Consider the following 16,388-nt stretch of genomic DNA (forward strand, 5'->3'; position numbering starts at 1 on the left):
CTGGAAGCAAGCTTGTTTCATGCTTAATACATTTTTTTTGCCCTCACCATACAAATGTGTATCTTCCTATCCAAAACCACACAAGATTTCTTCAGGGCTCCACTTCATAACATCCATGTTTCTCAGCCTTCTATATGCTCTTCTATATGCTCATTTCATGGTAGAGATTCAAGGTTCCTCTAATATAAAACCTTCTTTTATAATCCCTTTTAATTTCCCTTTATTGCAGTGGCATAATACATAACATGCTATGTTAGTTTCGCACCTTTCTCCACTTCACATTCCTCTAATATATGCAGGACACTGAAAGGAATTTTGGTAGGAAGGACACAAATAGACGGCATGTGTATGTATATATGCATATGATAGGTGCTATATTGGCATAGCTGCTTCTAGTTATTGTGACCTCCTTCCTGTTTTGTTTACCATGCAACTGGTCAGGAATTCCTGCAGTGGTTTTAGACCAATGTAACATACTACTTTGGTGATGGGATAATGAGTTTGTCTGCTTGTAGAATAAGTTAAGCTGCTAAGTGACTTCAGAACACTTCTTAATGAATTCACAATGGGACTTACCCTTCTATGTCCCCCTTTCTAATTTTGACATTTTAGAATTCCTAACATTTTCCTGGAAAACTCTGGGATCCCAAAGGGTTTGGAAAGGCAAAACAATTCTGTCTAGTCAAACCCCTGTTGGTTATCCTGTCCCTTCTGGGAGATGCCAAGGCTAGAAACAGGTACATACAGGACAACACAGGTAGAGTGTTTTATCCCAGTTTAATCCTACCTCAGTGAGGTTCTAAATGTCTTTATTTGAGAGATATATAGAGTGAATTGGATTAAGTCTATTTACTTCTCTGCAACAGATAGTTAGTTTCTTCTTTTTGATTTTTAGATTAAAGCAATTATTTTTGGTAACTCATGAAATTATCATCTTTCCCCATTTAGACCCACAGCCACCTGATCCTATGCGTTCTTATAGGAGTCTTCTTTCTTTGAACAAAAGATGAATCATACAATAGTCTTTTTCTTTTTAAATCAAGTCTCTCATTCAGCACTGAAACAGGACTGCCTAACTGCTAGACAGGAAGGACCTTTCAACTAGCACTCAATCTAGGCTTTTTTACAAGAAAAAAGTATCTCTTTATATTTATCCAGGCTCTCTCTTGCTTTCTGCATCATCTGTATTTTTTTTCTGAAAAATTCTTCTGCTTTCCCTCTGCCTTCCATTATACATTTATTCAAACATAGTTTGAATTCCTGAATTGCATTGACTATGACTGTCTTGGACAATGGTATTTCCTTTGATTTATTTTGTAGACTGTCATTATTTCAGAATGGGTTCAATTTTTTTGTATAGTAACCTTAAGGAAAAAACAATGTTTACATCCAACAGATTCAATTACCTTTTTACCCCACCACCCCTTCTTCAAATACTTTTGCTTCACCTGCTTTCCTTAGAAGGTCTTAAGTTGTGGATCTCTAAACAACACATTTGAAACAGAAAGAAAAGATTCATGCCATTTTATTAAAGAGCTCATAGCTACCAGCATATGCTAAACGCCAGCCACTATTGCAAGGAAAAGCCTCAACAGGAAAATAGCAACAGCTTCCACTGATTCTTCCAAGATTTACTGACATTTAAAGATTTTCCAGCTTTTCTGGAAAGTGAACATTACCATTCCAGCACCAATTTTATTCATCATTGTTTATGGTTTACACAAGATAAATTTTATGTAGTTTAGTCAAGGTTTTCACAATCCTCTAATGCCTACCAGTTTTAAAATAACAATGAAAGAGAAATAATAATTGAAAGATTAAGTTCTTAGGTATTTAGTACAAATGGCAGTAAATTCCCTTATTTGTGATAGTTCCTCTCTTCATAATTTTTCATTTTTAAGTTCAAAGCTCTCCCAACTGTGACCAGAAAGCTTTAATGTGAAAGCTGTGAGGAGATACTACATTCCAATTTGTCTCCATTTACCAAGTGATTTTTCTAATTACTTGCTATCTTGATAACAGGGTCTTCCCTTTTGAAAACTCTTAGTTGTTCTGGAACTCTTTGCTGCTAAGCACATCTCTACTGTTCCAGAGGATGACCAGAGATGTTTGTATGTTTGCGAATTATTGGAGGAACAGAAGCAGCCATCTGTTCCTTAGCATGTTCTTTCCCTTAAGCAGCCAATTCCTTGTTCTCATGCTCAGAGAAGAATTTGCAATTAGCCCCCAACAAGGCCATCTGGATAAGGCATTGGCATTATCTTGCTTATACCCCAGCTTGTGTATAATTATGAAATTACAGCAGCACATTTTTTCTAACCACCTGGCTAGCTATCCCCCTCAGGACTCCTGAACTGGAAAAGACACTGCAGAGAATAATGCCTTTTCCTACCATTATTTTTCCTCCACGTTAATAGAAAATTTTTATAACTCTTTTGGGAGTTGTACAATAATTTATTTTATTTTTTTATTATAATAAGCTATAACCCTCTCAAGTTCACTTCCCCTATAATATGTACAGTAGTTTTACAATATTGACAAAACCAGAAACGAGCCTGTTGTATCCACTCATATACTCCTGTCCTAACACATCATCTATATTTAGGCTCAGTTTCAGTGTCAGCCTTCATCTTAGAACTGTGGACGTATCACTTGTTATTATATCTGAAAATCTTAAATAAGATGTCATCTGGCTATAAAAAACTGAGAGTCATGTCATGCATTGCCGTTTCAAATGTGATTGATACACTGCACAAATCATAAGCCACCACTAAAAATTTATAAGGGCCTTGTCTTGCCATGTATACTATTTTCTCTTAGGTTTGGATTTACTTGTTTGTCATTTAATTCCACGTGGCAAGTGAGATTGAACACTATGTGTTTCATGTCTCTGTGTTAACAGATAGAAAATTTTTTCAGAATAACTTCAATTAGTTTTCAGTTCTTTGTATGTAAGTAGGTGCTGACTGTTTCCCTAAAGTTTTCATGATTATATGGATGACATCTTACTGTTATTTGAAGATTTGGTTTTTCCTTTCTGATACATTTCCTAATTGTCCAGTGGTACATTTTTCTACTTTTACTATTATAGTTAAAATATGAAATGGATTTTGGGGGTTCATTTCCCAAGGTATATCATGCATTTATACCATGCAACCATAGTCTTGCACTGGTGTAATATAGCCTGCATCTTTGTTGGAAATTATTTCTGATTAATTTATTTGCATTTTAAATAAAAGAAATTCTATTTAGTTTAGTTAAGGTTTTCATGACTTTCAAATACCTACCAATATTATAGTAATGATACTACATTGAAGAAGAAATTTCGTAGGTGTTAGCTACAACAGTTTACTAATTGTTACTTTACATCATGTAAGAGGTCACCAAGTTTACATTAATTTAAAACTGTCAGTCCTCTGGTACGTGTTCATTACATTTCACAATTTATGGAGGGGTTTTAATGCTCTGATTTTGTCCTTGGACTACAGACTCCAACTAAGGATCTGGTAGTAGAGGGATAGTATTATGAATCACTACAAAATACAGTAATAAACACAAACGTCTTAAAATGCAATAACCTGTTGGCATGAATGTTCTGAGAGTTGGCCAAAACCCTGTATTAGCTCTAAAACACTTTTTTCCAGACAATTAGTAGCAAAAGCATTTCAACTGAGCTAAAAATTTCTTGCATGGTTTTATTATCAGCTACAAATTCAGGGAAGGAAAGAAGAGCATGATTATGTAGAAGCAGGCCTATGATGTTTTTAGGGGATTATCTGTTGTGTCGGGATTTGCATTGTGAAAATAAAAAATAAACCCTCAAACAGATTTTTAAAGCCATGTTTTTACACTTAGAAATCTATCTGTATATAAAGTAGGCTCAAAAGTCAGATGACCCCACCATTACAAGGGAAGAAGTAAATAAAAAATCCCAAATATCAGGACTATATAATTTTGCTTATATTTCAGTATGCCTTAAGAGGCTTGTGAGTTAGATTTCAACATGGCTACATACTGCTGCTGTGGCAAGTGCCAGCCATCATGGTGCGCCCTAGTGCTCCTGCAGCTTTTGAAATGACCAGAAACTGCCAAAGGTCCATGGTTTTAATCTGTAAACACAGAATTACTCACTAAAATAACTAAATCAATGCCTTCATGGAACTCTGAGAACAGAGGATGCGATTCTGACCAAGTCAATCCATAGCAAATGAAAAGGAATAGTAACACAAATAAAATGACAAAAGTATACAAGGCAATTTGAAAAGCTTAGGTAAAACAGTCTGCTTATATTTCAGCAGCTAGGCATTTTTAAGGAGTAATTTTTTCAGGATACTGTTTTAGTGTAACAATAATGATCAATACTGTTGCAGATTCCTTTGAAGTAATAACAATAAAATGTATTTTCATTCTCTAATAAAAACAAATAAAAAGTAAATTTTAAATAAATTATATTTTCATATTACTTTTCATGTAATAAACAGTGAATGATTCTTCTTTCTTCATCTCATCAGTTGAAATAGGGAGCGACTCTAGTGAAGTCAAGGGAGATGCACTAGATGCAACTGATACAAATTTCAGGAGAATTAGGCCCAAAATACTGATACTTCTATTAAAAGCCAAAATCATCCTCTCACCTCCACTTTCCAAACAGGAAAACTGGCTACAATACTTCACAGTCAAACAACAACAAAAACACCCAGACTCTAGATTATTTTCATCCCCTCTGAATGCAAGCTAGACAAATGGAACATACATATTTGCAAATAATCTTGTAAAAAAAAAAATACTCTTTTTTTGATATCCCAAATCCCTTCTGTTCACGTACTCTGGACCACTGAGGTGACTGATGATATAAACATAAGGTTTTTAGAAACACAAAATTTTGCATATACAAAGGAGTGCAATACCTGCAGAATAATCTATATGGGAAATGCAGATAATACTGTTTGAAACAGTAAATCCATACAGGTTAACATTAGAAGAAAACAAAGGAGTAAATTATTGCAGAAGAATAGGTGGCAATGTTAGAAATTACTGAAGCGTCATAGTGGCTATAGAATCACTATCCAAAGTAAGCAAATGTCCAAAGTACCGTACCTGTTGGCACTGCAAGAACACTGCCACTGTGTGCTATGGCACATGTCTTTGGTAGAAGGAATATATTACTTGATACACATTATAATTCCACAAAGAATTCTGTGTATCATCTCCAATGCCTTATTTTCACTGCTTTCTGTTATTAAATTATAAAAAAGAAAACGTGGATTCTCTAAATGCACTTGACCAATATATCCGACATAATATGTTTATACAGAATGATGAAATACGTAGCTATTTTCCAGTCTGCCCTATTCAGTCTCTTTATCTGCAGAAAATAAACCAAAACAGATACACAGATAGATGAACGTACTCTGTAAATAGCATTGTGAACTTTTGCAAAATGTATGTTCTTTGTATACATATGATAAAAGAATACAGAGCATAAAAGTCCATCAAAAAGCAAGTATGTTTTTCTTTCAGTTGGGAAGAATGCTAGTATTTTATATCAGGTATAAATGCAAGAAGTCAAATGAACTTTTCTTTTGTTTTTTTTTTGTTACAAGAGGTATTTCTGAAAACAAGTTGCATCACTGTGGAATCAGATAGGTCTAACAGCAGCTTCCAGAACTAATGCCAGGATCTGGGCATGTATAACAGGACATAGGCAGATGCATGATAAAGGTTTTAAAACTGGCCACACCAAAACATCCTATGGGCTGAAATGTGTCTGTCAGTCACCAATCGAACAGTCTTACGTGAAAAAAAGTTAAGACTGCTTCTGTGCTTTGAGGAATCAGCTAAAATATCTTCTTGAAGAAAATAATCTTGATCAGTATCTATGAATTAGTAGCTTTTGATTAATGTATTTTTATTTGTTGAAAGATCAGTCAACAGGTGGGAACGGAGAGGTTCTGTGAAAAGGACTTTAAGAATAGTTTAAAAATATGTTAGGAATGACATATGGTATATATGATCCCTTGAGGAACCGTACAGTGTTCTGTTTTGGCCAATCCAAAATACTTTTGACCACACTAAAACTGTTAGGCTTGAGTTCATTCCAGGCTTTCTTCAAGAACCTATGCTGCTTTGAAAAAATATAAGTTCTGTATAAATTGATTCATTATACCTTTTGGAAGCACTGGGAAATCAGGTATCGGTAATCTCCAGGAGTTTTACCAGACATTTTCAGTATTATTTTTCTCTTACTTAAATGAAAAATATCAAATCAGCTGCTCTTACTTTCAGATGGCAAGGCATGTCACTATGTTGACAAACAGAAAGTTGCTCTTCCTCTGATGACTCCTCTGAAGTCACTAAATTCCTTATCTGTACGCATTATGAAACGATCCACTATGTGACTGTGATACAAAGCGAGACCAAAGACAACAGACTGGGAGGATTTGGAACTGTATCCTGATGTATCATTAATGATGCCCATCATTCACAATACCCCTCCCTTCCATCATGCTCTATGCTGATCAATAATGCCTAATCTTAATTAAATTTGCTATATGGACTAAGCTGAAGAAATTATATTAAGTCTTATGCAATCTCTTTATCTGAGAATACTGAAAGTAAGAGATACAGGATTAATTTTCTTAATTTAGCAGGACAGTATTGCAAATTCACTTTGTCTGAAGGGAAAAAAAATTATGAAAGATGTATTGAGTTAAAAAAACCAGACTCCACAAATACATGAAACAGCGATCTGAACAGGTTTTTTACAGCTTTTGTAGAAACCAGTTTAAAGAATAATCATCTTAATATAGGCAGCTCTTTATGGAAACTTAGAATGGAAAAAATTTCCATAGATATTTAACTTGTTTATTGTTTTTAAGGAAGTTAAGATTATAATCTATATTGCTGTATATGAAAAGCTATCTTTGTATTTTATCCATGGTTTATCAGCAAGCAGACTTTACAGAGCTGACTGTGCAAGGATTCTTTGCATCTTGTGACCAGTGTGCAATAAATCTTGGTGTTATCTCAAAACAGATGGAAGGACAGTTGAAGATAAAACAGGAATAAACCGTGATTCCTCACAACAATGTTTTCAGCAGTATAAAGCCTAAAACAAAAAAAAGTGAGAAGGAACCATAGCTAATATTTTAGCTGTAGGCTAAATATTAACTGTAGGCTTGTCATTTGGGTAAGAGATAAAAGCTTTATGTTTCCCTTACAAAATCAATTCATCTGGACATGTGAGTAGGAATACTGAATTTCATGCTGTGATTAACATCACACTGGTTTACCTACTTGAAATGATTTTAAGAGCTATGCATTGGATCAGGTCTACGAGAAGGAGGTATGTCTTACAGTGTCCTGAGGTTTTAAAGATGCTCAAAATTGCAAAAATTGTTTTGGAGTGTCTGAAGAGGATTAGATGGGAATGATGAAAGAGCGTAACTCAGGCTTTGGAATCTGGTATGAAACTGGCCCATGGAGGTCAAAACAGAAAACAGCATTATCACCAAGTTGAAAAATTAGTTGATGTTAATTTTCAAGAAGAGGATAACTGGCACACAGCTAAAAGACTCTTCTAGTTAAAATAAAAAAATATTAAAGAAATTAAACAGAGATCACTACAAGAATTCAAATTTTCAGCCTACGTTACCTCTGTCTCAGAGCCTAGGAAATCTTCAGAATCTATATAATTTCCAGTTTTTTAAAATGTACCTTGTTTTGTGAATATTTGTTTCTACACTTTTTTCCTACTACATTTGCTGTACAGAAAAAACTGATTCTAAATTTTCAGTCATATATCTTTTTCCTACTTTCAGCAGTACATGAACACAGCTGAACTGGGACAGAATAAAGATCCACTTATTCAAGCGTTAATAGTTTTATTAATAAAAATTATTGCTGGGTATTGAAAAAGATGGGAGTGAAACCTTGTTGCTTAATTGTAAAATGCTATGCTTATCAACATTCTCTCAATACGAATAGGACGACTTGGTTAAAAGAGATGTTTTCCTTTAAATAGAAAATATGAGTGCATGCCTTAAAAATTTTTCATGTTAGACAAATATCTGACTAAAGTTAGTCAGATAATGATAATGCTGATGTGCCAATGAAACCTAACAGCAATAAAGATCTAAGTTGTAACATTCTGGAAAACATTGACCTTAGCAAAAATGCCTGATTGAGGTATTTTCTGCATCTACTTTTGGCAATACTTGAGTGATATTTACTTTAATAATCTAGAATATTTTCTATTCAAAACATTACATTCGTTTCTACCTATTTATAGGTGTAAACCGATCAATAAACTCAGCCTTTCAAGAGCACGTGGTACCATGGACAGCTCCAGCTGCATCATGAGTAACTGTGTCGCAACAGCAGCACACCAGGAAAATTCAACGGCCGTTGATTTGTAACGGACCTTTCTGCTTTCAGTTTATAGCAGCATTAGATTGTTATTTCCAAATATGTAATTGTAGTGGTCATCCTAAATTGTTCATAAATGGATTTTGCCTATTCAGGCCAGCAGGCAGAAAGATGTTAAACACATCTGGCTAAACTCAGCTTTCACCTATAAATATACAAGTTGTCCCACTGTAGTAGAATGTGGTTCTTGTGTATTCTTTCAAGCTTACCATTATGCAATGGGGAGAAGTAAGGCAAGGAAAAAATTCTGAATATGTATGGTGTGCTAAGCTACACGTCTAATGATGCAGTGTAACAATTGTGCTGTAGCAGTTCCGTCTTTTTCAAAAACTTTCACAGCAGAATGTTTCTGTAGTGTGAAATCCTTCAAAATTACTCATCCCTTTTATCTAAAGAATTTGTTTATAGTGCTAACCTAAGTTCAAACACTACCATGTTTTCCCAAGTTACACCTATTGTTTCTAAATCTTCAGTTTTAGAATTTCCTCCATAGTTGCCAAATATTTTAAAAAATAAAGGAAGAGGTAGTCTCTGGTGAAATCTATTGTATCAAAATAAGTGAATTAAGATCCCTGAAATTTCATGGTCAGGTAAGACGGACAGTCACCAAATAAAACAAAACTTGTTTCTAGAAGCAGATTTTGCTTATTGATAGACATAATAATGTATTTTGTGTGCTTTCCAGAGTTATGCTGAAACACTATTGTTGACCCTGTTGTTTCCTCTCCCACAGAGTCGAATGGCAGAAAGTTTGCGTCTCTTTGATTCCATCTGCAACAACAATTGGTTTATCAACACTTCCCTCATCCTTTTTTTGAATAAGAAAGATCTGCTGGCAGAAAAAATCCGACGCATCCCCTTAACAGTCTGCTTTCCTGAATATAAAGGCCAAAACACTTACGAGGAGGCAGCAGTCTACATCCAACGCCAGTTTGAGGACTTGAATCGCAACAAGGAGACCAAGGAGATCTACTCACACTTCACCTGCGCCACTGATACCAGTAACATCCAGTTTGTCTTTGATGCAGTGACAGATGTCATAATTCAGAACAATCTCAAATATATTGGCCTCTGCTAAGAATCCTTGGGCTTAACCTGTTTTCCTGAAGTGATAAAAAAGGGGCTAACCACTTCCACTTCTAGTGGAAAAAAATGGGGCAATGCTTAGTAGCCCAAGGAGAGAAAAGGGGAAATCTGATGTATGTACACAGTTCCTCTTATGCCCCCTTAACCCACTACATCATTTTTCACAAATAGATGTTCTGGAGAGTGAAAATCTCCTCTCCAAAAAACACACCAACCTGCCCAATGAAAAAAAAACTGCAACAACTCAAAAATCCCAAACAAAAACAAAAAAAGAGATTGAGGCCTAACTCTGTGGAGATGTTTTCACCACAGTCACTGCACTTTTATTCCATTTGTTTCATTCCATTTCCTGTAGTGGGAGTGTTATGTTCTATGTAAGAAATAATTCTTCATCCAGTTGTCCTAAAATTTTACTGACATGAAGATACAAAGCTGGTGAGTGACAGATGAACTCATTTGCAGGGTGTGGAGCAGAATGGTTGCATTGGGGAGAAAAGCTAGTTCAAACCAGAAGCTACAGAACAGGAAAGTTTAAGCAAAATACTACTTAAAGTTGTAGAGAATGGGCATGCACCCACAATATTGGTACACACAGCCAAACAGTATATACACATACATCATGTATGCACATGCACATGACTCACAGCATATACTATGTACACACTTCTGCTTTACTTTACTGTTTATCATGGACACCTTGCCTGTTAAAGGAATTGTTGGTGCGCAACTGTTCTGTGATTTCCAAACTGACTAGCAACTCTTTCTGCTCTTTAAGGCTTCAAATATGCAGCAAAACTACATTAAATGAATCTATGAATAGGCCAAATTAAGGTCAGTGTTTCTTCTACTGGTAAGGAGTTTTATACATCGAAACAGTCTTCTTTTACATCTTTTTTTGCCAAATCTTGTGGTGTTTCACAAAAAACAAACTATACTTAAGAAGTAGGTTAGTGTTCCTTTTTTAATACAGATTAAAAAAATAAATCACAAGGCAATTTTTTAAATTATTGTTGTAGTGTCTGGATTGCTGAATGTGAAAGTTGCCAACGGACAATTCTGTTCCACTGCTCCAAATACATTCTGGGAATTGTAATATTGTAACAGATTTCCCAAGAAGCAGGAGCCATGGAGATTGTGTAGTATATAGCCTCCAAAGTCTTTTTTTGTTGGTTTTTAAATTACTTTAAAAATGTGATGTATTATTAGAAGGTTAAAGATGAGCGATATGAACAATAACTAAATGTCTTGATATTTCAATTTAATAATTTAAATTATTTACAGTTTAGTGAAGTTAAGGAAACTGAAGAGATGCATTCCTCAGCTCCAGGTTTCATCTCATAAAGAAACACTACGGGATGGAGTAACATTCCGGCAAAAGTTTGAATGCATAAGAAGCTCTGTGGGACTATACTGGAAAATCTCAAATGGATCATATAGACCTAAGTCTTTGGTCAGTTGGTTCTTTCCCCTGCCATAGAAAAGACTTCTTAAAGACTTCAGTGTAAACTTGGTGTGTAAATATATGTTTGATAATTGTAAAGCACATACATACACAGAGACACAGACACACATGCACACTGGAAAATAACCTTCTACTTTTGTTCCCCCTATGTACTATGATTAGTGCAAGAAATCTCAGCCAAGGGCTCTAAGAAATTTAAAGCAAAATGGTTAATAACATCAACATTTAAATTGTCCACTTAAAAAAAATAAATAATTCAAATGATACTGAACGTGTCTATAGTGTGTTCATTAATTAGTGTTATGACAGTTACTTAATTGAATAATGTTTTTGAAGTTTTCTTTCCTTTATGACAGACTGCTGAGTTTTGTTTATTTGCTCGAGATCTTTTTCCTCAGTTTATTCACCAACATTCAGCAATTTCAATCTTAAGCAATTACATTTGAGCAACTCGGTAAGATTTAAGGGATGTGTTCCCATTTAATATCTTTACAAATTCTGAATGCATGCTATTGTTATTTTTTTGGGGGAGATGGTTAGTAGCAATTTTAGGAAAGAAGTTATAGATCAAGGTCTATAGGAAATATCAGGAAAGAAAATTCCATGGTATCTGCAACATACATAAGAAGCCTACCTGCATATTGTCTTACACAAGCAGGTACTTTGCATGGATGTCTATGCTTAGAAATACAAGTCTAGATATAAGCACATACATAAATTTTTGAGTAGTGCCTGAAGTTGAGCTCCTAAACTGGTATTTAAAGATTGAAAAAACCCTGTAAAATATGTTCACATTGTTGCACTACTGAGCTCTCAGCAAGTCTCCAAAATCAATATGAAATTCTGTCTGGCTCATGCTTGTGAAAAGTTAGGCTTTAAGAAAAATCTAAATTTTATTTAAAAGTGCCCATATAAGGTGATCTATCAGCATAAGTCATATTGATGTTTTTTCATTGAAGTTTTCTTGAAAATTCCATCTGTTCAGACTATAACAAGGCTCTTCCAGAACATCCTCTAACTGAAATCTTTAAAAGTCTGGATGTACATTAAGAAAAGGTGCAACTCTTGTACAAACAGCATAAATTCATAAAAATTACTTGTTAGAGCATGCTAGATAAATAATATCCCTGGAGTTTAAACAGAATTTGACTTAGAACCTGTCACCCCATTAATCATTTCTGAGACCAGCTGAAAATATTTGATAGTGCTTGGTTAGTTTCATTCCTTTGTTTGCTTCTTGGCATTTCTACAAAATGCATCAAAAAGTCCTAAGCCTTCTTATCTTACGTTTAAGAATCCTTCTTTTGACCTGTTTGAGGATATCTAAATTCAAGCTAGGATTTTTCTAAGTGACCTGAGACTTAAGCTAATGATGAGCTGGGACTGCCAAGAGAATACAATACTCTTGAAGGCAGTGGTTCAAGCAATAATAATTTTCGACCTTGCTAGAGAATGCAACCATAACCAAAAATATTCTCTGAGGCTCAAGTCATGGGTTAAGACTTTCAAAACTCTTCAGTCCAGACATAATTGATAATGGAGAAAAATCTGTCTAATTTTGAATGAGGTATTTTAACCCTGTACTGAAGACACGGGGCCCCTTTAAGCATGCCCTGCCAACTGTTACACCTGAAGGATAGAGGCAAAAAAGCCAATGAGGCTGCGCTTTGAAGGTATAGAAGGTTTGTCATGCCATGCAGGGAGTATTTAGGTCTTACCTGTAATGAGAAGATAATATTGCCTGCTTGTGATATTTGCAATCAAGCTGCTTGACTTGGTGAGTTTACTAAAAGCTATATATGGTAATTGCTAGTACATTCTATAGAGTACATTCCTCTAAACTTTGTTTACTATTGAAGTGCTATGATTTACTTGAGAAATTGCACAGTTATTTCTAGTCTAAATTGCTTTCTATAGTGTAATATCCTATTATTAGCCAGTTGAATTGTGAAAAATGTATAAAACAAGTCAGGGCTTCATTTTCCAATGAATGGACTATTAGATGGTATGCCTCCTTTACCTCTAGCTTTCATGGTACTGTGGCCATTTCAGACTAGTGAAAGAAGTGACAAGAAAACACCGGCATTCATTACAGCATAGCTTCAAGGTAAGAAAGCTGGGTAGGAAAACTAAAAACAAAAGTGTAGTTAATTATGAGGAGGGTAAGAGACATTTTATATTAAAAAATAAATCTTTATTCAACTAAGAAGGTCCTTCCGACATAAGTATTACAGGCAACCTACAACAGAAGTGGAGAACCTAGGATATTTTAACAAAGGCCTAAGGGTATTTCTAAAGAAAAGGAGTCAGTTACATTTCTCATTGAATGAAGGCTATCTTGGGAAGGAGAAAAGAAATTGAAGCACTGCCATGTGTTCCTACTTAGCTTAAGAAAAGCATAGGCATGGGGAGGAATAAAGCAGTAAGTAATTAAGTTTAAAGGATCCATTCACATAATTATGTTCTCTGAATAGCAATTCCTTGTTATTAACTCTCTAATAATTTCATTCCTATGATGTTTTTGATCTTAGTATTCTGAGTAACTCATGGTTACTCTGTTTTCTATCTGAAGAATTCAAGATCTTAAAATAAATTCTGTTTTACACAGAAGTAAAGTAATTCTATTTTCTGATTGTATAAGAAAACTGAGGCACAGGGAGGTTAAAAGTCTGGGCCAAAGACAGGTGCTGAAATAAAATCCCTTGACTTAGTCGTCCACCTGGATAAATCATGCAATTAAATTTGCATCTATTTTCTCAGTTCTCAGGTTTACCAGTGATGCAGCACACTGCCACCTGAAAGAACTGCATTAATACAGCTGGGATTTCACTTCACCTGGGCAACAATGACATTCACAGAAGAGATGTTCCATCTGCTGCAATAAGAATGCCATCTGTCCTTTTATAATTTGCACTCCATATAGCAAAACAAGTTTCAAAGGGAAAAAGGTATCCTTAAACAGTCCTTATCCACAGATCCGATTGGTTATGATTTTCCAAGGGTAGAAGAGTGGAGACACCGAGGGTCAGTAAAGTAGGAGAAACACTATCTCTTGGACTCTTCCCAGAGAGAGGTTCTGGCAAGCTTAAAAATCCATTACTCCATCCAATCCACCTCAATCTTTGTCTAAAAGGATTAAGTACCCATGAAAGGCAGGATAGATAATGGGTAAGAATTATTAAACTTTTCCAGTATTAACCATATCCTAGTGAAAGATTTTTTTTCCTACAACTATTTTTGCAGTTGTTATTGTCCAGGTCCTTTATCACTGCATAACACCCTTTTACTAACATTGTTAAGTATTGTGTGTCAACTAATTGTTTTCACAAAGAGTGAAAGTTTTGCTATTAATTTTTCCAATGTTCTTAATTTTCTCCTGCTGCTGGTTCTTCTCCCTATTCTGTCCTCTACTGAATACATATATCTCTATTATTTTTTACTTCTGCCCATTAATTCTTGCCACTAAGTTGTTGTTTCTTCTGAAACTGTTACTCCTCAGTGTTCTCCCAATCCTTGTGGATTTTCCCACCTTTTGGTTTTTAATGATCCCACTGTTCCTGGAGGATACTGGTATACATCCTTAAACTTAGGAATCAAAAATATTCTGCAAGTGGCTTTGCTTAAAATAACCACATTTTCCTACATTACTCGTGTTTGGAGAAAGACCAGGTGGCCTGGGATAGAGCTAACTGGAGTCACTGACCACTTCCCAGTTAACAAAAACAACTACACTTCATGTCAAATGCATGTACAGCTTATGTTCCTTTTTGTCTAGTGTGGAACATACTGCTTTATTGGCCCTGTAAATTACCTCAGCTCTAGAAAACATCAGAAATCTAGCTGTGGAATAGTGTATTAGTTGCTGACCTCCTCCAGCTGATACAAAGTACATCCTATCTTATTATCTGGATGTGAGGTGTAGAAGTAAATGCAGAGAGGAAGACAGACAGTTTCTTGGCTAGCGGAAGAAGGCTGAATTACCAGACAGGGACTATTTCTGTATCTGTAATATGTCAAATGAATTATGTCAGGCCTTGTGACTCTTACTACCTATTGGAAAATATTTGCTGTTCTCCCTGATAATTCCCCAAATTGTCTCATAGCAAAGAAAACAGTTTTAGCACCTTTCTGTTTTTCTTGTAAGTAGCCATCTGTATGTGAGTCCATTCTACAGTAACACAATTCTGCTCAAGGAGTTATCTTCCAACCCTTAAATACAGGCATGTATATTTTTTTATATATGTCATATTTTTATGTAAATAAAAAGAATACATGGCTCAGAAAAACACCTTTTTCCAAGGGTAATTACTCAGAGATGCTTTCACAGACAACATGCTAGCTCAGCTTCTACACCACTGATCTCACCTGGCAGGCTGAGGATCGCAGGATTTTTCTGTGTCCCCCCCCCCCCCCAACTGTCAAAGGACATTGTATGAAAATCTGGTCTGTAGAAAGCTATGCAAGACTAACTTAATCTAGTCAAGGACTTCTATCCTGAACGAGTCTTGGAGGCTTTGAATAGCACAAACATTGACAGAGGCAATGGCCAAAATTTGGCATCATTTCATAGCTGAAGAAATCAAGCTTTGGAAGATAATTTCACCTAGAAAGGTATGACTCAAGCAAGCTATAAAGAGACTGCTAGACACATCATGCTCTCTGAGATTTGAAAATAGGATCAGAAGACAAAGATTAAATTCTGCTTGCTTCAGAGATGTAAACAGTTCCTCTACATTCATTTTTAATTTCTTATAAATACAAGGGGGGGGGGGGGGAATAGGGAAAAAGTTGCCCTACATGCATACAGGGCATGATCACTGCAAATATATTAGGATTACACTAAATGTTGAGAATTAATGAATGGAAAAAAATGTATTCAAAACAAACATAAATATCAGGCTTCTAATAAAGTAATTCTCCTTACTTACATTTAAGAGGAATTTGCAGTGAAGGCACTGATGCATAGAATTTACCAAATAACTAATTTTACAATTATTTAAATGCCTTCTTTTCGTACTACTAATTATCCTCTTTTCTGCTTTTTTGGAGACAAAACACCAGAACCATTCCCCGAAACAAGTCTCGATGTTAATTTGATTTGGAAAACCTGATTCTTATCTGCCCCCAGTACCTGAAGTGGGAGAGCTAAAATTAAGAAACTGGTATCAGTCTTAGCTCAAGAGAAGCCTCACTGAAAAGCAACTACCACTCAGAGAATTGTAGTCTTTCTTGTAAATATAGGCAACTTTCACTAAGTTGGGACTGTAACATGATTTGGAAGGGGGTCTTTGTCTGGCAGAGGCTCCTGCTCACTTCAGAGCTGCTGTGAATCCTTTGCTGTCAATCAAAGGCAAGGTTTTGAGGAGAGATGCTGATGCAGCTGGCGTGCAGCTTTTGCTGAGTTCTCAGCTCA

The 16,388-nt window shown here is 35.4% G+C and overlaps 2 protein-coding genes across 4 annotated transcripts in view; one reads left to right on the forward strand and one right to left on the reverse strand.

Moving 5' to 3' along the window:
* Positions 1 to 11,178, forward strand: part of GNAZ (G protein subunit alpha z) — an 80,621-nt gene extending 69,443 nt beyond the window's left edge. For all 3 annotated transcript variants that reach the window (XM_072879904.1, XM_072879906.1, XM_072879905.1), the window contains one exon: positions 9,161 to 11,178. In XM_072879904.1, coding sequence (XP_072736005.1) covers positions 9,161 to 9,505 — 345 coding nt within the window. In that variant the 3' untranslated portion in view covers positions 9,506 to 11,178. The remainder of the gene's footprint in view (positions 1 to 9,160) is intronic.
* RSPH14 (radial spoke head 14 homolog) overlaps positions 1 to 16,388 on the reverse strand; it is a 108,942-nt gene that overhangs the window by 87,311 nt on the left and 5,243 nt on the right. The window lies entirely within an intron of this gene.

The sequence above is a fragment of the Ciconia boyciana genome, chromosome 15, assembly GCF_034638445.1.
Source record: "Ciconia boyciana chromosome 15, ASM3463844v1, whole genome shotgun sequence".
Lineage (NCBI taxonomy): Eukaryota > Metazoa > Chordata > Aves > Ciconiiformes > Ciconiidae > Ciconia > Ciconia boyciana.